Source organism: Vitis riparia, chromosome 8 (assembly GCF_004353265.1).
Source record: "Vitis riparia cultivar Riparia Gloire de Montpellier isolate 1030 chromosome 8, EGFV_Vit.rip_1.0, whole genome shotgun sequence".
Classification (NCBI taxonomy): Eukaryota; Viridiplantae; Streptophyta; class Magnoliopsida; order Vitales; family Vitaceae; genus Vitis; species Vitis riparia.
This window is the reverse complement of record NC_048438.1, coordinates 18,170,091-18,194,183: the sequence shown is the minus strand read 5'-3', so window position 1 is coordinate 18,194,183 and position 24,093 is coordinate 18,170,091. Positions and strand designations below refer to the sequence as shown.

At 35.2% G+C, this 24,093-nt stretch overlaps 2 protein-coding genes across 5 annotated transcripts; one reads left to right on the top strand and one right to left on the bottom strand.

Annotated features, from left to right (window-relative positions):
• Nucleotides 1–456: 456 nt before the first annotated feature.
• On the bottom strand, nt 457–4,747 carry LOC117921269 (histone deacetylase HDT1). 3 transcript variants are annotated; one of them, XM_034839115.1, is made up of 11 exons: nt 4,730–4,747; nt 4,547–4,608; nt 2,613–2,683; nt 2,299–2,513; nt 2,138–2,163; nt 2,004–2,056; nt 1,755–1,931; nt 1,474–1,584; nt 1,285–1,375; nt 959–1,109; nt 457–875 (listed from the first exon to the last, which is right to left on the bottom strand). In XM_034839115.1, exons 2-11 carry the CDS (start codon nt 4,557–4,559, stop codon nt 812–814), a joined length of 972 nt encoding a protein of 323 aa, XP_034695006.1. In that variant the 5' UTR covers nt 4,560–4,608; nt 4,730–4,747; the 3' UTR covers nt 457–811. The 3 variants fall into 3 exon arrangements, with proteins under 3 accessions (XP_034695006.1, XP_034695005.1, XP_034695007.1); XM_034839114.1 differs by lacking the exon at nt 4,730–4,747 and having other exon boundaries at nt 4,547–4,678; XM_034839116.1 differs by lacking the exon at nt 4,730–4,747 and having other exon boundaries at nt 1,755–1,921; nt 2,003–2,056; nt 4,547–4,677.
• Nucleotides 4,748–5,529: 782 nt separating this feature from the next.
• LOC117920881 (delta(14)-sterol reductase) lies at nt 5,530–23,067 on the top strand. 2 transcript variants are annotated; one of them, XM_034838554.1, is made up of 13 exons: nt 5,530–5,700; nt 5,790–5,907; nt 6,560–6,630; nt 7,788–7,844; nt 9,453–9,544; nt 11,156–11,203; nt 11,436–11,556; nt 11,640–11,686; nt 14,128–14,209; nt 14,578–14,654; nt 14,753–14,872; nt 22,471–22,545; nt 22,680–22,788. In XM_034838554.1, the coding sequence occupies exons 1-13, from the start codon at nt 5,659–5,661 to the stop codon at nt 22,699–22,701; spliced, it is 972 nt and encodes a 323-aa protein (XP_034694445.1). In that variant the 5' UTR covers nt 5,530–5,658; the 3' UTR covers nt 22,702–22,788. The 2 variants fall into 2 exon arrangements, with proteins under 2 accessions (XP_034694445.1, XP_034694444.1); XM_034838553.1 differs by having other exon boundaries at nt 5,531–5,700; nt 22,633–23,067.
• The last annotated feature ends 1,026 nt before the right edge of the window (nt 23,068–24,093 follow it).

The window sequence follows — 24,093 nt, the reverse complement described above, 5'->3', positions numbered from 1 at the left end:
TAGATGTCAAATTCAATTTTGTTAGAATATGATGTGTGAAAAAGGAAAGGATCAATTTATTTATTTTATTCCTGGAGGGAAATTTGGCCCAAAAGAACCCACCCAGAAGGTGAAGCAGAGCGCGTTTGGGATCTCAAAGTCTAAAAAGGAAAAGGAAATCTAAAAAAGTTAAAAAAAAAATAAAGAAAAAGAAATACAAATGAGAATTTTGCCTCCACCACGACACTACCCAATATATTTCAGAGCTCACATGATTATATTTTGTTGGAACATTGCCAAGTGAAATAGCACCAAATGGGCAAGATGATAGTGACTGATTTGGTAGAACAATTAGCCAATCAAACATCACCAGCCATTCATTACTTACCTTTTGATAGCCTATGAGAGGCTCCTTCCTCCATGTTAACAAATCGTTCACAGATCCAATCCCCACTCCAAAAATGTCAATAATCCATGTTTAATGAGATAAATTTGGCCATTGAGATTCTTAAAATCAATGGTTGGTATACTCAGAAACATACCTAGTTTCCTAGGCATGGATAGATATTTCTTCTTACAGGTAGCGAGCCATACCAACCCACCCCCAAGACACAAGCTCATCTCCGCAAATCTTTATGAAAGGAAAATGGATGTTATTTTATATTAACAGATGACCAAGAGACATTCATCAACAAGAGGTAAAAATAACACCAAAATCCATCCCACCAAGTTTTCAGTAATAAACTCCACGGACATTAAGACGATGACTCAGTTCACCAGCTAAAACGACAAGTTTGAGCTTCACACAAGGAACTACTGGATTTACCTCTCTTTACTTAGCAGCAGTGTGCTTGGCCTTGCTATGACTTTGTAGAGCATTCTCAGAATTGAATGACCTGCAAGGCAGAGGACGAAATAAGTTTCTTCGACCACATCAAATAAAAACAATCTCCAGAACTTCCAAAGGGAAGACCCATACCTGTTGCAAGACTTGCAAGAGAATGATCCACCAGATTTCTGAACCTGCTGCTTAGGTTTTTCTGTGTTCGCAGGAGTTTTTCCAGCCTGCTTTGAAGGGTAAGGTGTTGCTGCATGACCACCACTCTTTTTGTCATCACTTTTTTTGCCATCTACACCATCAAAAGTGGCCATTCAGAAAAATCACCACCCACAACCCAAGCAAAGATCTTTTGATGACTCTCATAATAATAAATTTTGAGTAATAAACATTCTATTCGAACTCAAAATTATGAAAAGACGTTCTAATGGGGAAAAAGAACATAACTCAAAATCCAAGCAACTCACCAGTCTTTTGGGGAGTAACAAATTTTGCCTTCTTATCAGGAACAGGTGTTTTTGAAACAGACTCTGTAGGTCTTTTCTTGCTTGGTCCAGCCTTCAAGTAATAATAAAAAACTTTGACACTGATAATTGGTGTGGGATAATGTGTCAAAACATAATGTACACATAGACCAAAGAAAAAAATCAAAATACCTTCTTTGGTGTCTCTTTCTTCTTAGAGATTTCATTTTTGTCATCCTCATTGTCTTCATTCTCATCATCATCTTCATCCTCTGAGCTTGCACTTCTATCATTGACCATATCCTGGACCACAGATCGCCATGCAGAATTCAAAACACTTCAGATGGCATCATCTCCCAAGAAAACAATTTATTCACCAATACAGCCTAGAAGGATTTAACACATCTGCATGTGTTGCAATCATATAAAAGAAATGTGGAGTAATAGAACACAAGGAGTACCAACTTCAGTACCTCATCCTCAGATGATTCATCTTCATCATCCATTGATTCATCACTATCTTTGTCGCTATCATCATCATTTTCCTTGGGTGGTTTAGCATCTTTGTTTGGTTCTACGATCTTCACCTGCTTAGCTGCAGCAGACTCAGGTTTCTCTTGCTTAAGCTGTTGAGGCTTCCCTAAAAAATCGATTTAAAAATCCATATCAGATTTTGAGCAGCACAGAACTCAAAAGTGAAAAAAAAAGGCAATATCTTTACCATTATCCACAGTGGTATTATGTGGAATATCAATTTCAAATTCAGAATCAGAATCTGGAAAATATGAAAAAAAATCAGCATCTGAACAAAAACGAAAATCTTAAATTCTCAAACTATGCATGTGTAAAGACTCACCAGAAGAACTATCAGATGATTCAGATGTTGGAAGATAACAGCAAGCAGTCAAGGTCAATAAATAAACAGAAGATAAAACCAGTTATTCTACAAGGGTTACAATAATTAAGAAATTAAACTATAATGGGAATGGAGAGTAAATGAAACCATGAAAAGGATATTCCACTGAATTAGCAGCTTTATATCCACAAAAGTACACACTCCCATTTTTCCAGTTGTGGGATAGCTCAAATTTTTTTTCAAACACCAAGTCAAACGAGATCTGTGGGAATTTCTCTGCAGAAAGTGTTCCAAGAACAAGCTTCTGCCCACCAATATTTGCATATAGACAAACCAACTCATTTCCTTTGTCCTTCTTGATTTCTCCGAGAGAAGCCTGCAGAATAAAAGAATTTTAAATTCTTTAAATATGTAATGAATGGAACCAGCAGTAATAAAATCAATCGCACTAGACCTATAGTTCATCAATCATAACCTGTGAAATGTGAACAAGCATGTCATCCCCAGGTACCACCTCAAGAGGCTCTCCTGCTTTGACCTCAACACCTAGAAATGCAACATGTTACAAAGGTTTAAACTTGAGCTTACTTGTGACAAGGTTAAACAATGTAGCTGAATCAGAATCATTTAAAAGTATAACAACATCACATCAAAAGTAATGGTGCAGGTCATATAACAAATGAAAATTGGGATCGGACTGATTGGTAGCTCAGCTATGGGTAGAAAGTAAAAAAGAAAACAAAAATCCCCTGTATTAGCCTGCGCCAAACCATAAAATCCAGATCATGTTTCAAAGCTATGATATCGGTTTCTAACTCAAAAGGTCCTGAGGCAGATCGGAGTCGGCATTTAGAATTGGTTGGGCAATAACATAATATGCTAGTTAGAAGACTTTAAAAGTTTAGAAGAGTAATGACTTTTTTTTGGAAAAAAAATTACAATTTGCTAATGAAGAAATATTTAAAAATATAGAGATTCTTCATATCTGAGTCACAATGTTATGATTCCAAGTTGTCTCAAAAATCAGCCAAGTCAAACTATTTACATCTTAGCCAAGGCCAATTAATTGTTCAACTACACCACACTTAGATTGCATCTTAGATTTGTCGCCAAAATGCACAATATGCATGCATGCAACATGGCCAAGCAGGATATGACTCAGCCAAGGTGCATTCCACAAGTCCAGGCCAATAATTTAAACCATGATTTACACACACTTTACCCTGTAATAGAAAGGTATATACCCTTTTCTTTTTTTCACTTCTTTAGATTTCAGAAAACATTATTGTAAAAAATTTTAAAATTCAAAAGTAAAATGCAAAAGTTAAACAAATTTTCTCTTTTAGAAATAATTTTAAAATCACTAAAGAAAAAAAAACAAGTAGATAGTGGTTTCCAAATGACACTATAACCATGCAGTTCCCACCATAATTTTATTCTTAAAAAAGCCACAAAGAAAATAAGTTTAAAATGTGAAAACCCAGATATTTCATTGTTCAACACCCATTAATCCCAAAAAAACTTCCCTACTGTATTTAGTACAAGTACTTGACAAAACAGAAGTGAGTTCTTTAGTTGTTGACCAAAAGAACATATAGTTAAAGAGTTTTAGAGCTTGTTTGGGATCGTTTTAAAAAACAGTTCTTAATTGTTTTTGGGAACAAAACATTGTTTCGGAACTTGAATATGAAAAACAGTTGTTTAGCTTGTTCTCCTTGAAGGTCCTACACGCCAATGTAGGACACAAAAGTTTCAAAGTATTCTCTATATTTTCAATTGTTGCCCAAAAAATAACTAAAACATCTCAAATTTGATTTAAAAAATAATATGTTTTTGGAACAAGTTCTCAAAAAATTGTTTTCTTTCAAAAATTTGTCAAACAGATTTCCCGAGTTAGAAAGCCTCATTTTCTTTTATTTTACTTCAGCAACCACAGGACGTAGGGTATGGGAAGAGTGACATATGCACGTGAATTCAATAAACCAATACAGCATTAGAATAAGCCATAAAGATATACGATCGTCCATCGAAAGCCAAAAGCCCTAAGGAGAATATACGAACACAACAGATAAAAAAAATAATAAACCGCAGGAAATCCTTAATAAGGAAAACAAGTAAAATCAAGGTTTTAGACGCTACGCTTGTCATTGTTTGGGAAATGAGAAAACAAAAATGTAAAAACAAAAACCAACAATCAAACCATTGCATACGGTTCCGTCGTGGCCAGCTTTTCATTTTTTTCCTAAACCAAAACAACATCACACATACGATTCAACCTTTTTTGTTTTTCCTTTTCGATTCCCGAAGATCTCCTTATTTTTGTTTTTCCTTTTCGATTCCCGAAGTTCTCCTTATCCAAACAAGGAGTGACTACATAAATGAAAATAAACCATAGGGAGAAATATTTACCCCAAAACTCCATTTGAATGTCGAGACCGATCAATTAGGGTTTTCAATGCCAGATCCTGCAACTGAAAGATGGAATGAGAGTGTTAGGGCTGTTCGATGATATATTTATATATACAGAGAGAGAAAAAGAGAGAGAAAGAGAATGTGAAGGGAAGAAGCGTGATGATGTGTTGCGCGAAGCACCTTAATATGCAATGCACTAATTGGGACGGTTCATTTGCAGACTTCAGATCGAAGACGGTTAGACCACTTGGTACACTTCATTTCTTGAGTTTATTTATACAATTTTCTCTCTTCTCTTTCCACATGGATCAAAAATTAATTATTTAATAATAAAATAAAATAAAAAATTTATTTTATGAGTCCTATAATCATAATTATTTTTTCACTTTCTATAATTTTATTTTAAATATTAATATAAAAATGAATAATTTTATTCCAATAAAAAAAATGCAACGTTAAAAGGCTTTTACTAATTTGTGATTTTGGATCAATGAAAAAAAATTGTAATAAAGACAATTCCACGTGTAATATCGAATTTTTTTTCCATCAATGGTTTTATTTTAGAAATGCCTTTTTTTAATATAGTTTTTTTTATAAATAAACTAAAACCAATTAATATAAAAAATAATATATATGTTTGAAAGGAGAAACAAATTTACGCGGACCAATTTGGTGCTAAATACCAAATAATGATTTTAGGGATTTTGGAAACGAAGGGCCAGAATTCAGGTTCGGGATGGAAAAGCGTGTCACTTGCAGGTCTGTAAGTAAAATGAGGCGAATAATCAGAGATTTGAAACCAATTGCAAATATTTTTGACTTTAGGAACGTTGGGGTGTATCGATTTTGATACGGTCTCACGCTCCGAATCTTTTGTTCCTCTTTTTTCTGTTTTAAAATGGTGATGTGGCATCGTTTTATTGGATGTGCTTAACACGTGATGGCGGATTCACATGAGTACCCCACTTCAAAGAAATCATCGCAAATCTCGTTTTCAAGCGGAGAGAGAGCGAAGTGCAGAGGGAGTGAGAGCGAGAGCGAGGGTATTCAGAGTGTTTATATCTGCATCTGCGATTTCTTGGAAGCCATAACAGGATTCAAAGAGAGAGATGTATTCTCTTCTCTACGCTCTGGCTCCTTCATGGACTTCAGTGAGTGTTGTTCTTTCTTTTCTCCCTCCTCTGTCTTCTTTCCATACCTATATGTATATTCTGATGCATTGTTTCTGGCGAGGAATTAGGCGGCGATACTATTGACATTCTTCGTCTACCTGGCGATTGCTGGATCTATTCTACCAGGAAAGGTGGTTCCTGGAGTGATCTTATCAGATGGCACTCGTCTCCATTATCGCTGCAATGGTCATTTTTTTTTTTTAAACATTTATTTTAAATTTTCATGGTTTCTATGTTTCTGATTGTTTCTTCTCAATTAAGATCATTGTTGTTGTCGTTTAATTCTGTATAAACTGTCTGTTTGATCTAGGAGGAAATTTAGGAAGGAATAGATCTTGACATTTCGAATTTAATGGTTTTTATTGACATTGTTTCAAGTAAGCTGACTGGTTGTATTAGGAAAATTGACTGGACGGTTTTTAATTTTCTTTGGTGCTTAATATTAAAAGTTTGAGATGTAAAATCTTCAGGATGTGTTTTGCTGCTCTTGATTGGATTTGTTTTTTTGGAGTTCCAATTATTCCAAATTCCTTAGATTTACTTAATAGTGGCTAATGGTTTTGGGGGTAATGGAATTCAAATTCAATATACTTAATAGTGGCTAATGGTTTTGGGGGTAATGGAATTCAAATTCAATACCAAAGCAATCAAGTCGATAGCAGAGTTGGACTAAACCTTCAACTTTCAACTGCATGCACCCAGGTGCCGCCTCATTTAATTTATCATGCTACATCTTTCTTCGAGAGCAATTTCAAGGATGACGTATGACATTGTGCTTCTTTGCATTTTAAAATGCTTCACTGGTTCTCAAATTTCACAATTCTTTTCTATTTCTCAGGCTTATTATCTCTTCTTTTGCTGGTTGGGCTCCTTGGTGTTGGGGTTTGGATGAATTACGTATCACCAACAGTATGTGCTCACTCCCTTCCTATGCTTTTTACTGTTTATTTGAGTCCACTGGTCATAGACTGGTAAATTGTTGTTCATAAACATTATTTGATCAAATTGGAGCAGAATTTTGGGTAAAAAAAATAAAAAAAATCAATTACATATATTTGGAAATTTTGAACAAATAAAGGTTATCAAGAACTTTGATGTTGATTCATCAAAAATTTCAGTTGAAATTGGGAAAATGCTTAAAAATTAGAAAAATCATTGCCCAAAAGCTGGCTGCCTAAGAGTTGTTTGAACAAATTTGGATCCAGGTCAAGAAAAAGATTAGACCATAAATTATCAATTTAAAAATAGTATTATCCTCTAGCAGCATGATTGATCTTGTTTTTGTCATTCAATTCCAATTTATTCACACTTTGGGATTAGATTTGATGTATCTGAGGAAGCTCCATAGACTAGTAGTTGACACTATAAGGTTTTAAATTTATGTGTATCATGGATCTCCACTGGGGTTAAAGAATATTGCTAAAAAGAAAAGATAAATTATTTATCTACATATACAAGCAGAAAATGTGAAGCATCCAAAACTAAGTAATTGAAAAAGCATGCTGGAAAATTCAAAATGATGTCGAATTCATTTGGGGTGAATCCAGCTGGTGCCCTTTTCAATTATTGCAATCATTTGCATTGCTATGAGGCAATGGTTTATTACTTTTTAAACCTTAACTTGAGGAAATTGTTTGCCTGGATAGCATTTGAATTGGCTGCCATTTAAGATGAAGATGATAGAAATAAAGTGATCCAACTGCTTTGCTAGTGATGCAAGCTTCTCATCATCAACACAGCATGATTTTCTTTTAGTTTAAAATGCAATATAAAATTTTGACATACGTATATAGCATATGGAGTATTATTATACTTAAGGTTAGGCTGATTTGGGCCAAGCACGGTCCAATCTTATCCAAGCTTAATTTGGTGTCCTTGGGGAAAAACTTCGACCAAGCTCTGCTGAGCTAATATTCAAATTGGAATGATCTTTTGTCCAAATGGGTGGGTGTCAGGCCAGTTTTGTCCTATCAGTCATAGCTAATCGAGAATAAAGTCATTAATACTTTAATCCCAGTTTTTTTTTTCCCACTTGCTGGAAATTCAGTGGCATCTTAACATTGCAGGCAATATCAGACAGAGGACTTGAGCTTTTATCGGCAACTTTTATATTCAGTTTTCTTGTAAGTTACAACGTTATTGTCCATTACTCAGAAGATCTTTCTTTGGGGTGTTTTCCACTATTCAAGAATTGTTAGTATATCATAGTAAATATTCAACTGTAGCACTCTATTCTGTACCAGCAATTTCAATTGGTGAACCATTATCCTATTTGCATGCTCCTTCTATGTCTTGGACAATCTCAGCAGGTCTCATCCCAGTTATCAATAGTAATGATGCCTGGTTTATGTGAATGTTAAGATCAATCATTATAACTTCTAAGGTTTACCAAGTCTTGAAAATTGAAGAGTTTCTTTCTAAAAATTTCCTAGTTATCTTGTTGTATTTTTATGTAGTTTATATAGAAGGCAGTTAGTGTCTGCCATAGTTCTGTATAAAACAGTCTCTTCAATACTAAGGGTAATAAATATATAGTGGGGAAAAAGCGGAACAAAGCTTGGAGGCTGGTCCTTGTGGTTATTTTGGACCCTATGGAAGGTCAGAAATAGGAGGTCGTTTAACGAAGTTGAACAGCCAGACCAAGCAATCAAATCTTATTTTATATCTATATTTTGGGAATGGGTTAAAGTATACATAGAGAACCATTCGATGTCCATGATAGACTTTGTAGATTGATTGATCTTCAAGAAGGGGAAGGTTGTTTTTTGTTTTCCCTTTCCTTGGTTAGCCTTTACACGCCTATTATATACATCATATGTACTTTGGTGCACCTCCTCTTAGGTGCTTTTAGCATATATATGTGTGTATCTATATATATATATATATATATCTGTTTTTGCCCATTAAAAAACAATAAAATAATATTAATATATAGTGTCTATGGTAACATTGCATAAATCACAGGGAAAACATTTCATAAATTACAGAAGGGTGTCTTGAGATTTGTTTTCAGTCCTTTGTATTATATCAGATGTGTTCAATTGGCTTTCAACATACATATTGAAGAGGCCTGTAGAACAAAAAACAAAAAGGAAAAAGACACTTGAATAACTGAGAGGACAGTAGTGCGTACATCACTTGAGCATAATGACAATATATGCTGGGGTGCTGCATAGAGGTGTTTTTTCCAGTTTATCCTGTCTGTTATCTTATTTTTAATTCCTATGCCTTCATGCCTTTTCACTTTTAACATAATGAAAATGGAATACTATTATGTCATGGAGGCACAGCAATAATTAAACTGTTATACAATTTTTACTCTTTGATACCTTATGATTTTTTATAAACTTGCAACTGTAGGAGGCTGCCTTTTATTAAATATTGGCTACTTGTACTCCTTTTAGTGTCATATATTCTCATATTGGTTCTAAGCATTGTGTAATGCGATACCATTGCATATTTATGTTATGAAATATTTGTTTATGGACTACTTATTGATTTTATGTATCATTCCTGTTCTGTTTTGCCTTTTTATTTAGTAGAATTTTGCATTTTGTGAATATTTCAATTCTAAGTAAGCAATTCATGTTTTTCACTCCAATCTGTGCTCAAGGTGCTCTCTGTTAAGATTATCTTTTTCTAATGTGGCTGATAGTTATTGCTCTTTAACTTCTCTCATAATTTTTCTTCTTTCTAATTGTTTTGTATATATTTCTATTTCTTAATGCTAGGTGACAATGCTACTTTATACAGCTGGTTGCAAGTCAAGGAATCTGGGCTCATCTCTAAAGCCTCATGTCACCGGAAACTTAATATATGACTGGTACTTTAACAAATGCCCCTATAAGATGATTCCCATTTCGATTAAATATCATTCTAGGTTTTGAGGAGTTGTTTAGAAAATAGGAAGGGTGTAATTTACATGTGGATGTCCTTGGTCATTTTTTTGGCATTTTATTCTGACCTAGTTGCAAACAAATGTATGCATATTTCTCATGAGAATTTTGATCTTCATGAGAAAGAAGTGAAGGAAAGAATTTTAGAAATGTGTCTTTTCCTTACCACCCAATGGTACTCATGATGAAGCTTCAATCTCCTAGAGGATAATCCAAACCAGAATCATTGAATCCTCTTCTAGCTGAAGGTTAATCACAGTATACTTGAGTCAATGGAGCTTATATTTGATCTGGGCTTCCAGAGAATTCTTTTTGTGGAAGATCCTTGAATAAGCAATGTTGGATTTTTGCCAACTGATGCTAAGGAGATACAACAGATTTAATGAATTTCTAATTTCTCATTATGTTGTATTTGTTTTTATTAGATTCAGGAAATATTTGCATTTTCTACTGGGCATTCTAGTTAACTTCATTTTAATATGATCCTAGTTAGAAGCTGTCTTTAGTTTGAACATATATCAGTTAGAAAATGCGTTTGAAGCTGTTTACTGTATATTTCTTCTGTCAAAATATTGTGTGAATGGCCGAAAAATACCTTGGCCTTGAGTTTTGTATATTATATATAGACTTTACAAGAATGCTATACATGGAAAGCAAATAAAAGCAAATAAATCCGCACATGATTCTAGTCCTATACATGTAAACTATAATCTGTCAAATAAGGTATGCTAACTGTACAAAATAATAATGGAGAAATAAGGAAACAATTGTGGGTTAAAATGAGGAAAGAAGTGTGGGCTAAAATAAGGAAAGAAGTGTGGACAGCAAAGCTGTCCTTTGACATCTTCTCATCATATCCTGGAGTTCTCTTAACTACCTATTTGGAAGCAAGGAGATTCTAGTGTCATGACTATGCAAAATAGTTTCACATCTTCTTTGCTAAGATGAGAAATTTTTTCTATCAAAAGACTAAAAATTATATAAAAAAAAAAAAATGGCGGGAATGAGGCATTTTTCTTTTCCACCATCTCATGTGTCAGGCCAGATATCACATAAGGTTTGGTCTTCTTAGGGTTACACCTTTTTATGCTCTTATTGTGCTCAAATTTTTAACATTAGACAAAATTCTTTTTCATAAACAGGGTGCGGATGCGGGAATTTTCTCTTAGGGAGGCCAAGTAGACATATTTAAGTAACAACTGGGTTTGAAATTCAATATCTAATAGGGCCCTTGAGGCCTGGCTCAAGTGATAAAGAGTTGGGATGGATTTATGGGAGGTTCTGGATTTCAGTCCCAGTGGGGACAAAAAAAGAAAATACCTATAAATATATATATATACACACACACACACAATAGGTCTGCCATATTATTATTTTTGTAATGTTCTATGTATAATACAAAAGCTGGACTCTTGGAAACTTTACTAGGTTGTTAAATTTATGATGAATGAAAGATTTGGCATGGGCTGTTTGCTTTGTTTCCTTGGAGACTGGACTTTGCTTATCTTGATTTTGCTAATCCTTGTGTCATTCAATAGGTGGTTCGGGATACAGCTTAATCCTCAGTTTATGGGCATTGACATCAAGTATGTGATTGAGTCTTCAACTTTATGGACATGGAACTCTATGTTCATTTTATTAGAAACTTTCTGGATACCATACACTTAAATCAACTAGTGATCTTTTCTTTCTTCCTCTCTTACATATTATGGTTTTTCCTGATCTGAATTTGATGACAAAAATCAACCCATGGAGATTTGTTACATCATCATAGAAAACATCTTTTGCTTCGTAAGATGACTGGTTTTTCTTCTGTAGATTTTTCTTTGTAAGAGCTGGAATGTTAGGATGGCTGCTTATCAATCTTTCCATTCTAGCAAAAAGTATTCAAGATGCCAACTTGAGCCAATCAATGATCCTTTACCAGCTATTCTGTGTGGTAATCTGGCGATTCATTTATTTTTACCCTTTGTTATGAAATGAACGTCATGGGATTGCTGATGTCTTCATTTTTTGTTTCAGCTGTATGTCCTGGACTACTTTTTTTATGAGGAGTACATGACCTCCACGTAAGTGCATTATTTGTATCTCTCCAGCTGAATTTGTGATATTCCAAACTGTAATTCTCTGCTAGGTGTTATCTTGGCCCCACATTCCTTAAGTGGCCCTCTCTCTTTCTTTTAACTATTTTTCCGATTTAATTGTCATTCTTCTTCTATCTAATGTGGTTTATATGAGATTCCCCCCCCCCCCCCTTTTTTTTTCTTCTTTTTCCTTCTTTCTTTCGTCTTCTTTTCTTTTTACATTTTTTTATCTGAATTGGTGTGGCAGTTCCTGATGGCTAGGCATTTGATATGGCCTAACATCACCAATATTTTATAACAGAAGTTGTATTTGAATGATTTGAATAATCATGAAAAATTTATATAGTAGGAAAACATGCATGAAAGTAAGTTTTCTTTGTAAAGAATGTTGGTCTGATTGTGGATTCAAAATCCTTTGAGATCTCAAAGGAGATGGTCAAAGGAAAGGAAGTTGGTCTGATTGTTGAGAGGGGTTGAGTTCTTTCTGTTGGATCAGGTTTGGCAAGAGAGGACTTGTTTTGCTGTTGGAGGGTGTTGAACTCTGATGTGATAACTTTAACAGAAGGCCTTTTAGGTTGGAGTGGAAGGAAGGAGGAAGAGTTTTTAAGTTGGTACTTCGAAGCAATAATGTGGGTAGTTTTTTGCAGTGTTCAGTTTGTCAGCAGAGGGGAAGAGGTTTTCTTTAATCTTTTCAGAAGGAAGGGGTGGTGTGGAGGGTTGGAAGATTTTGGCAAGCAAGTTGAGGAGCATCAGTGTTGTTCTTGTAAACAGTCCTTCAAAGTTGCCTCAGGGGGATGCTTGCCAAAGGAGGGAGTGCTCAACCGATTTTCCTTGTAAAGGAGCTTCTTTTGTAGATGCAATTTCCAGAGGCAAGGGGGAAGTGGGAGAGGTTGTTTGCATCCAATGTGGGTGGGAGGAGTTAGAAAAAAATATGAAGAAGCATTCTCTTGTGGGTAGGTGGGGAGACTTTGCAGGTGAGGCTCCAAAGTTGGGTTGTCTGAAATCTTGGGCTAGCAAAAATTGGAGTCTGGTTGGGAACCTTCATCTACAGTTATTGGGTGGGGCTTTGATTTTATTTGATTTTGAGAATGCTAAGGATGCCAAAAGGGTATTGTGTTTGGGGTGTTTGTTTTTTCAAAGGAAAGAGTTTGAAGTTGGATTGGTGGAGCCCCGAGGTGGGTTGTTTTAAGGAAGGGGCTTCTGCTAAAGAAATCTGGGTAAGAATGATTGGGTTGTCCGTGCACTTGTGGAGAAAAGATTTCTTTAAGAGAGTGGGTGACGCTTGTGGAGGTTTTGTGGCTGTGGATACAGTGGAGAGATATCATTTACAGTGGGCTAGAATTCTAATCAGCTTTAACAGGAGGGTGCCTAGGCTCTTAAATGAGGTGGCAGGGTCTTCGGCTAACGCCATTCACCTATGGTGGGAGGCTCCACCATGGTTGTTGTCGGTTTCCACAAAGGAGAATCACTGGATGTTGGAGGTCAGGGAAGATAGCGAGGAAAGGTCATGTGCGGCTAGATGTGTGGGTGTAGAGTTTAGGAAGCGTGCAAAAAGTCATATGGCATCCTCGGAACCTTTGCGTGTTAACCAAGTTGTGCTGGACCCAATGTCTTTTCCTTTTCCTTGTAGCAACAAGTCATATGCCATGTAAAAATTTTATTGAACATTAAATAGCTTCCTAGTTCCCATATAAACAAAAAATGGCCTCTATAAGAAGCAACATTATGCTCTTTTTTAAGGCAAAGACTCTTTTCATAAAAAACAAGTTTAGAAACTGTTATTGAACTTAAAAGAAAGGCCTTTAACTTCTCAAAAGTCAATCTACACAAGGCATAAGATACTTTCTCATGAACAAAATGGGATTCTAAATTAGCATGGAACTCAAACCCCAATAAGGATTTTTTTTTTTTTTCTTTTCTTTTGACTAATTAAGTTCTTTGTCATGATTTTGCTATCAGCAATTTCTATTATATCTTACTCTTCCATTACTTTTTTTTTTTTTTTTCTGTGCATTATTTTTGCATGTCACTACATACCATTTCACTTAATTATATAAGAGTATGATGATATCAGGATGGATAGTGACACTTGAAAAACCTGGATTACTTAGGAGAAAGTTGGATTTGATTCTGGAGCAGGATTTGGTGATTCTGAAATCTGCTCTACTCTAATATTGGGACAATGCATCAGTTGAAGTATACACTTCATATCTCCATGTTTTATTTTATGTTCTTTCCTGACCATGAAAATCTTGATTAATTGCTTAGAGAAGTACTATATTTTCTGTACAATCTCATTCAGTTTATGTGTCTGACTTTTACAGTCTTGCTTCTTGTCTTTCTATCAGTCGATAATAGTAATGTTGTCACACTTTTATGATTTAATTTACAAATCTGACTCAGCTGTATGTGGTTATCTTTTATAGATGGGATATCATTGCGGAGAGATTGGGCTTCATGTTGGTGTTTGGGGATCTAGTGTGGATCCCTTTTACTTTTAGCATCCAGGCAGGAAACTATGATTATGCCTTTAACTTAGATTACATGAAAGAATTGTCTCCTTATGGATTCTTTTTCATTTTGTTACTTCAATTTGTGCTTAGATGTAATTGTACACCCTGGTGTACTTGGGTTGCACCAACCTCTTTTTGTTGATTCTTCTCTTTGTATGCTGTCAGGTTTTTTATGGTTCTTTATACAAATATTTTCTCAACTCTTTTGTCCTCATTTTTACTTGGAAAAGTTCTTTTATGCTAATAGCTTTGCACTATTTTGTCAGGAAATATTGGGTCACCATAACATGTTTCTAATGTTGTTCCTTGGAGTCTCACTTTATAAGTCTTTTAAATGATGAATCCTTGTCATGTTTGTTATAGGGTTGGTGGCTTTTAAGAAATCAAGTGGACCTAACAACAGCTGCTATTGTTGCAAATTGCTTTGTTTTTCTGATGGGGTAGGTCTCTATCGACTTATATTTGGCATTTGGCAGACTCAATCCAACTTTTTCCCAGAGCACCTGCTAAAATGACACTTCTATATAAAATGGGACAGGTATCGAGTGTTTAGAGGGGCTAACAAACAAAAGCACGTGTTTAAGAAGAATCCCAAGGCACTTATTTGGGGTAAGCCTCCAAGAGTTATTGGGGGAAAGTTGCTTGCGTCTGGTTATTGGTAAGATTCTCATTATCATCCTCATGTTTATATTGCTAGGCCTATTATTGTTATTGTTTTCTTCTTCTTTTTATTCTTGCTCATGTTTATATTATTAGTTTCATTATTATTGTCATCATTATCATTGTTGCCATTGTTGTTACCATTGTTACTTTTTAATAGGGAAACAAAAGTATATTACATAAGTAGGCAACAAAGAAAGTTGTGTACAAAGGGTGCCAACAGGCATAGTCAAAGAGAGATAACAAAAACAACTCCCTCCCTCAATGAGAACCTACACAATTTATAAAATCAACCATAAACATTAATACCTCATCTCTAAAAATATCCTAAACCGCATCATAAGAGAACAGGGGAGGGAACATGGATTTGAGCAATGGATTTGCTCTCCATTTCTGAATGATTTCTATTTTCTGTCCTTCTAGATAATCTAATAAATGCACAAACATGCAGCCATTTCTTACACTTTTTCCTAACAAAAGACCTATGCAACCCTAATAGAGTCTAGTAAACCAAAGCAGACAGAACATATACTACACCAAACAAAGAGAAAAATAGGTGCCATGAAAACCCCTGCTTTAACATAATTGAAGAGAATATGATCAATTGATTTTTCTTTGCCCTTGCAGAGAAACAATTCACCAAGGTCGAGCCTTTCATTTGTAGTTGGTCTAGTGTCAAAATCCCCTAAGATGCTTCCCAAGTAAAAAACCCTACTTTTGTCCGAACTTGAGAATTCTAAATTACTCCAATTTAGAAAAGGTATAGACCTTCTTAGATCCAAAACAAAATAGGGAGACTTAACTGAAAATTTTCATTAGTCAAATCCATCCAAGCCACCCTATCTTTTTCTTTATTCTACTAACTTTTCTTGTAATATTAAGAAAAATGTCTTCATGCTATCCAACTCTTAATCATTCAACGGTATAGAGAAACAAGGATTCAAATAGCCTCCCTCCCTTAACTGATCCCATAAATCCACCACCCAAGCATTCTTTGTTGAAGCTATGGCATATAACAAGAGGAATGAAACACTCAACAACAAATTCCCATACCACTTAGCCTTCTAAACTTTACTTTATTGCCCTCACCCATAACAATTAACAAAGGAGCCTCTACTTTTGAATAAATCCCACCCTCTATCACAAGAATACCCATCCTCCTCATCTTCCTCAAACTTCATAGCAATAATGTGCTTCCAAAGGCTTTACTTCTTGAATGATATTTCTAACTCCACTTGCCAAGAAGTGGCTCAAAGGAAAGATGTTTGATGGTAAGCCTCTATTTCCATTTCTTCATGCATGAGATCTATCACTTCACTAGATGAGGTTTTTTCTCAAGCACCTCTCCTTAAAGGAAGTCTTCTTGAATATTCTCCAAATTCAAGCTTACTTTCTTTGGGATAACAATGTTGTAAAGACATAGAATAGATGGGTAGGCTAGATAAGATGATCAAGAGTAAACCTTCCCTCTATGAAAGATGTTGTCTTTCCACATAGCTAGCCTTATATGAAATCACTCTTTCACCACATCGTAAACCGACTCCAATTTAAGGGAAAACCCAAGAAATAGTCGGAAGTCTCCCCACTCTACAACCCAATATAAAAATGGACTACTCCACATAAAAAATGATAGAAAGCCTTTTAGCCTTAATTTAAACTATCAATAAAGTCCATAATGTGTGGTTTGGGATCATTGAAGCCTTGAGACTACTCCATGAGCAAGGGTTGATAAAAAACCTTCAAATTTTGATTTGAAGCCCTTTCTCCCTGAAGTTACGCCATTACGTCCTCTCCAAATGCATTTGAACAAATAAAGGCGAGCTATGCATCATACCTTTCTTCTCCGCTTGCTTCCAATTTTTCATCCCATATTCATTAACTTCCTTGGGAAATACCCATGTATTTTGAAAATAACCAATAAAATTCATAGAAAATAGAAATTGGATTTTATCATAGTGAATGAGAATGTAATAAATTGATTCATGGCTAAACTTGCATAAAATACATCTAATGCTCAGGTCTTACTTATCAAGTTTCAAGGGTTAAAATCTTGCCTCTATTGCTTTCCAAGCAAAGAAAACTATTCTTAAATGAGGACAAGTGTTTGAAACCTCTGCCATGGGGAAATGATCCAATTTCATCTTGCACAAAGAGTTAAAATAAGACTTTACCTAGAACTTCCCCTTTTTTCTTCCTTCCACCAAAGGTAATCCTTCTCTCCACCATAAAATGTCACCTTATGAATGCAGACCATAGATCGAGGCACCTCCTTCCAACTCTCAATTTTGGAAATGCTTCTAAAAGCTAGGGCATCAATGACCACCTCCATTTCTAACCCCCCCCCACAAATCGATTACTCTCACCTCTTTAACTTAGACAATTCTAAAGAACACTGGAAAAATCTCTTTCCAAGGGCATTCCCTTATCCATTTGCCTGACCAAAGCTTGGTCCTCAAACCATTTCCAACTTGGATAACAGTTCTAAGACTAAACTCATCATGTTCCCTTCCAGTGTCTTTCCACAAATCTACTCTGAAGATGACTTCCCTCATCTCATATGTGCACCATCCCTTGTCCACTTTTCCAAATTGCCTTGAATTATCCTTGTCGTAAGCTATCTCCAAACCTATTTACCAAGAAAAGCACCATGAAGACTTTCCAGCTTTTAATTCCTGCCATTTCGCTATTTTTATCCTAGCACTCTATTGCCTAATTCACTAGATGCAACTTTCTCCACCCATATAGCTTTACCCTATAAGAAATCTCTATAAATCTTTTCTAATATAATTCTTTTTGGGAATAACAAATAAGGATATTAAATGAATTAATAGACTTGAGCATGTGCATTTGATAAGGGCCAATCTTTACCCCTTATAATCTTGTATCTTGCTAGAAAATAATCTCCTTTTAAATCTTTCCTCAACAAGAACCTAGCCAATCTATAAAATCAACAAGTATTTGCGTCCTAACCATAAACATCCTACCTTGCATCATAAGAGAACAACGAAACATGGATTTGAGCTATTAATCCAACTTCTCCTCATTTTTGAACAAAATGCACAAAGGTCTAGTCTTTTAAACTTTCTTATGTTTTTCCCCAAAACAAGTTTGTACTACCCTAAAAGAGTCTCTCTAATCACAAATGAATTCCTATACTTCACCTATTCTTCCAAAATTTCACATTTTTTTCATTACCCACAATTCAGGATGTTCTATTTTTAAGCAGATCCCACCCTTTCTTCGTAACCTACCTTTAAAACTATCCCAAATATCACAAAAACACCAACCCCTACCCCATCTTTCATAAATTTTCTAACTATAACTCAATTTCAAAGAGCTTTATTTCCTAAAGCATATCTTTAACTCCACTTAGAAATATCTTGTTGAGAAAAGAAAGATGTCTAATGCTAGGGCCACCTTTTCACTTTTCCATGCATGCGATCAATGACTTCATTAAGTGAGGCTTTTTCTTCTAGTACCCCTTCATCCTAAAGGAAGTCTCTTTAAATCTTCTCAAGCCACAAAATAGATAGACACAAAGATAAAGTGTTTCTTATTAAAGTAAGCTTCCTCCCTTTTGAAAAATAGTCTCTTCTACATAGTTAACTTTTTATGAAATCTTTCTCCCACCACATCACAAAGTCAATTTAAAGAGAGCACCAAAGGGGGTCCGCTCCACCTTACAATTGAGTATAGAAGCCAACCACTCCACATTAGCTACTCTCAAGATGGGAATCACCTTGCTTTTCTCTAGAGTGATCTTTAGCCTTGAGTTAGTTTTTTTATTTTTTTATAGTCACATAAAGATGTAACAAGAATCACTTCTAAACAATGGTGCACCCCCATGTACATAGAGGGTATACAAGTTGTACTAGAAAGGGATTGAAAGGAAAAGAAAAAAAAGAACTCAACAAACAATAGAAAGCCACCTAGCCCTAATTTAAACTATGAATGAAATCTTGTAATGTGCAATTCAGAATCCCTAAATATGCTCTTGACCACTCCATGAGGGAGTTGATAAAGACCTCTTTCAAATTTTGATACAAAAGCTCTTCCTCCTTGAAGGTCCCGTCATTATGCTCTCTCAAATTGTACCAGAACAAACTATGGGGAGCTATATGCCATATCTTTCTTCACCACTTACCCATGCCCTAACTTTCCGTACCATGAGGTGCTCCTTAACCGACTTCAAAAATAGCCATTGCATTTCAAAAATGGCTAGTAAGAAGTCATATGGCAGTTGAGTTTTATCAGAGTGAATGCGAATGTGATATACTAATTCATGGATGGACTCACACAAAATACTCACCAAAGACCAACCGCTTCTCATCAAGTTTAGGGTTAAACTCTTGCCCCATATCGACTCCCAAACAAGGAAAACCACTTTGAAAGGAACACAAGTGTCATAAACCTCTTTTGATGTGGGAGGATTAAATAGCCTATAACTCAACATCCTGACATGTATATGCTAATAGTGGTGCATGTTTGTCAAATATAACAAGAATTGAAGATTTGGAATGATCCATGTTAATGGTTTTTTTTTCTTTTTTCTTGAGAGGATATGATCATAGGCTAGGTTTTTTTTCCCCTTGAATTTTCCCATTTCTTATTCCCAAAAAAGGAAAAAAAAAAAAAAAAAAAACAACAACAACAACAAACTATGAGTAAAAAAAAAGTTTGAAGATCCATAAATAGAGTTGTAGCCTTTAGATAATGTCCATATAGAAGATTAAATGATGCTTCTATCCTTTGATTGACTAGGGCATATTTATCAACTTCTAGCCATGTATACCTCAACATCATGACCTATCTATGCTGACAATGATACATGTTTGTCAAATATAGCAAGAAATGAAAATTTGCAATGATCTACTTTGATGTCTTATTTTTCCATTTTTCTTTTTGTTGAGAAATTATGATCATGGGCTAGTTTTTTTCTCTTTAACTGTGTCTCATTTCTTATTCCAAAAGGAGGAAACAGAAGTGAAGGAAAAAAAGGATTTTTTGATGTCATCCATTATTCAAAATTTTATTAAAAACCAAAAATTAAAGTTCCGACTATTTCTATTATTAAAATTTCTTAATGTTAAAGAGTTATTACCGGTTATCTGATAAAGGGTAAGCTTGTTTTTTTTCCTTATATGTGCTCTGTAATCTTTTCTTGAGGAAGAAGGCTTTGTTTCCTTCCTCTCACTCAACACTTAAAAATGAAATTAAATCTAAAAGATAATTAAAAAAAACTCTAAGCTTTAATCCCAATTTCCTTACTTTGAAAACCTAAGTCCAAAAGTGGAAAAAACCATGACTTGAAAACTAGCCCAAGAACCCTTGCCTTGTATTAAATAAAAAATAAAATATAAAAAGAGAATAATATAGTCTGAAAAATAAATCAGATCTTAACTTATTCTCCTGTAGATGTTTGAAAATGATGGAGATGAAAATCTAATTAGAACTCAATTCTTGAAAACATGAACTCCATCTGTAAGTCTGATGTGAACTTGGAACTCCTAGCATCATAAGCTCTTTACTCATGTTTTCTTCGCACATATGGGTGTAGGTCCTTTGCAATCACTCAATAATCAAACCTTGAGTTAAAGATTAAGCTACTTGGAAGCAATATTGGGAGAGTAAGGTTAATGTGTTTGAATGGGATATATTCTTGAAAAAGTGTGGTAAATTTCAGCTAATTATGCCTTCACATAGAATCCTTCCTTGACTCAAAACATTAATTGGAACCTTTCTAATTAATTAAATGTTTTGAATATCTTCGTAAATAAATTAGGAAATAAAAATTAAATCACTTAATTAGGAATGCAATAAATATTTGAATAGTCAAAGACCTTTTAAGATACATTGTCCCATCAAGGAAACGAGTTGCACCTTGTTTTTCTTCCCCAAGTCAACTTACCAAAATGGTGATATTCCCTTTTCTCACTTTTTCAATAACCCAATAATGGTTTAATCCATGTGTAATCTAAAGAAACACCAAACTCCATAGTCTTGTACTTTGGCTCTCCCATGTTACTTCCCATTTTAGGTCATTTTCCATTTGAATAAAACTTTCTTGCTAGGAAAATTTCCCGAACATGAAACTTTTCATAAATGGAAACGTAAGGAGAAGCGCACTCTGTTTGTCACTATGCTTTCCCTACTCAAAATTTTAGCACTCTACCAAATACCAAATTTCCGAGCTAAACCCTGTGGTCTAGTTGATGCCTGATAAGCCATAACCATCTTCTACTACAATGTTGTGATTCCACTCCAAAACAGTTGAAATTTTAAGCTAAGCTAAAGTGAATGCAATCAGGTCTATCAAACTTCTATATATGTACAAGTAAGGCCCTATGTTAATGATCAATATGAGGACATAAGAGAACTATCTACCTCATTGATCTGCCATATATGCTCTTCTTAAATCTATGATTCATTCACATTTAATCACATTAAAAAGAAGCATCCTTTCACCAAATACATCGATAATACAAAAATCACTTTGCAAATATTTTCTTTCAAATGTAAACACACATGTCCAAAATTTGCTACAATTAAACAAGACTAACCACAAACATATTTACTACATGGATTCCTTATTCAGATCAACAAGCCTACATATTCAATAGACCATGCACCCAAACATATTCTAATTCCAAGTTTTAAGACCATATACAAACATGTAAATACACAATGCAAGAGGCTTAGATATGGCAACTCTTGCAAGATTGAGAACTAATTGCTATTTACCATGCTAGTCATGCTTACACTAATGATGGTCATTTAGTGAAACACCTAACAATATCATTCAACATAGAGAGTAACACACTAATTGTGAGCTCAACTCCTCCTATCACTAAGTCTAGTCATACCTATGTTGCAATCGATGAAATGGATTGTCCAATGAAGGTTTTAGAAAGGATCAATAACCATGAACTCCTTGCACTTGACTAATGCTTTGGACCATGCTCATCTCCAATCCAGATTCTGAGCACATTTGTTCATTGCTTATGTACTAAAATAGATACACCTTATTCATTGTGTGCAATCAATTTCATAACATATCGCTTTTGTTACTAAAATATCATGTCTAATAAGTGACAGTGCTTACATACATTTATCACCATGCTTGGTCTATATCGACTATTTTCCACCAATTTCATCTCCTGGATGGTGCTACAATTGATTATTCATAGAATCGATTATATAAAACATCATTGCCCATATTTTCTGATTCAATGCCGTTCTACTGTTTTCAAGATGTGTCGTCTCATGTAAATTCTTAGCCTCCCAAGATTCTCAATTATCTTGTTGAAGGGGATTCATGAGGCACTGTATTGCAATTACCTCCAGGACTGGTTGCTGGCACTTCCCTTTAGTTTACCTGACTTTATGTTGGGCTTACAGACAATCATCATTGATGTTTGGTCTATATTGACTATCTTCTAGTAAACTCGTACATGGATGGTGCTTCAGTTTTTTATAAAATCAATTAGATATAAAGCATGATTTATGCCTTTTGCTGATTTGGCACCTTCTACTGTTTTCATGATTTGTCATCTCATTTAAATTGATGTCCAAAAATTTTCAATAATCTTGTTGAAGGGGAATCGCAAGGCACTGTAATTACCTTGGGGACTTGTTGTTGGCACTGTCCTTTAGTTTACCTTGTGGGATAAGGTAATTCCTAAATCATACTGTGTTGACATGGTTACATATTCACAATTTTCATTTTGAATGTTCTCTTTTTTTTTCTACTTTTTGCAGTTCCCCAGTTCCATATTTTTATCCTACTTATCTTCTTATTCTACTAGTATGGAGGGAAAGAAGAGATGAAGCTAGGTGTGCAGCTAAGTATAAAGAAGTGTGGACAGAGTACTGTAGGCTTGTTCCATGGAGAATATTGCCATACATTTACTAGTAACAAGGTTCTGCATTTGTTTAACATAACCTGTCTGGCAAATTAAATGCTGCTGGTTTGTACTTCTACATGTAGGGATGTTGTTGGCCCTCAAATTATATGCTGCTTGCTGGAAGAACCTTGGGGCTCTTGTTTGTACCCTACGTATTTCTTTTTAATGGTTTTGTCATTTCAAAAAGATAAGTTTTGATCCTTCAACAAAATGCAGGCTTTCTTGTAGGGTTATTCCCTCTTTGATATTTGATGTTTTAATATGAAGGAAAATATCCAAATGTTTGACATTCTCTACTCTCTTTCCCTTCCCCCTTATGGGAATGAAATGGAGCAAACTTCTCATCGTCTGCTGCGGTGTAAAATTCCTATTTATCTTCTCTCTTCCTCATCCGTGGTATGCCAAGTTTAGCAAATATGTAAGTTACAAACTTCATTTATTGCTGGAAATGAAGCTCGGTTATTGGCAGTTGTGCGCAGTACGCAATGTGTCAGCTTACTGGGCTCTATGAAATGTGGGCCCATCTGTGTTCCTTCGTGTCCCACATGTCCCATCTTCATCTAAAACTCAGAGGCTGCAATTGGCTATATGCTCCTTCATCGGTACCAATGACGAGGGTAAGTATCCTATCTTATCTATGTTGCCTTTTTCATATTCAATAATTATTAAAGACACGAATGAGTCTTAACTGAAACCCAAGCTACCCATTAAAACATCTTTTTGTTTTTTTTAGTTGTAGTAGTAGATCGGTAGGTGACACTGAAAGCTTTTTTCAACGGCATGGTTATGCGTAGCCAATTCCAGAGACCAAATGAGTAAAGGAGGTGGTGGAGGTGGAGGTGGTGGTAGTGGTGGTGGGGTGGTCCCCCATGTCATCCTTGTCTCTTTATCTATATGCTTCTCATCTTTTATTCTAGGGAAAAAGAAGGCAGAGGCATGCCCCACTGTCTATGCTTTCCCTTCAGCAGGCGAACCGGGGAAAGTATGCTACAGAAAGAGGGTTGGGGTAGCCTGGGAAGCTTTTCAATGAATGACGGGGTGGTCCCCTTCGATTCATAGCGAGAGAAAGAAAAGACAATACGAGATTGGTGATTGTAGCGTGCACCCCTTGGGTCCCACCGAATTATAGGCGTTGTTTCTTTATGATTATTTTCCTTCCTAACTCTCTTTTGATCCACTTGGCTTTGGCGGTATTTGAGAAGGTAGGTGGGAGATCGGAAAATGAAAAGCTTTCTGGGACTGTTCTCGCCCAGCATCTCACATATTTTCTTTCTTAAGCCAATAAGATTTCTGTGCATCGAATCTAATCAACAAC

Bases quoted from the DNA above. Each gene is read 5' to 3' on its own strand.
- LOC117921269 (XM_034839115.1), bottom strand. The intron at 2,057-2,137 runs GTGAGTCTTTAC...CATATTTTCCAG, and splicing joins ATCATCTGATAGTTCTTCTG to ATTCTGATTCTGAATTTGAA. The intron at 1,110-1,284 runs GTGAGTTGCTTG...TTGATGGTGTAG, and splicing joins TGTTACTCCCCAAAAGACTG to ATGGCAAAAAAAGTGATGAC.
- LOC117920881 (XM_034838553.1), top strand. From the start codon at position 5,659: ATGTATTCTCTTCTCTACGCTCTGGCTCCTTCATGGACTTCA. The intron at 5,908-6,559 runs GTCATTTTTTTT...TCTATTTCTCAG, and splicing joins TCTCCATTATCGCTGCAATG to GCTTATTATCTCTTCTTTTG. The intron at 6,631-7,787 runs GTATGTGCTCAC...TTAACATTGCAG, and splicing joins TGAATTACGTATCACCAACA to GCAATATCAGACAGAGGACT.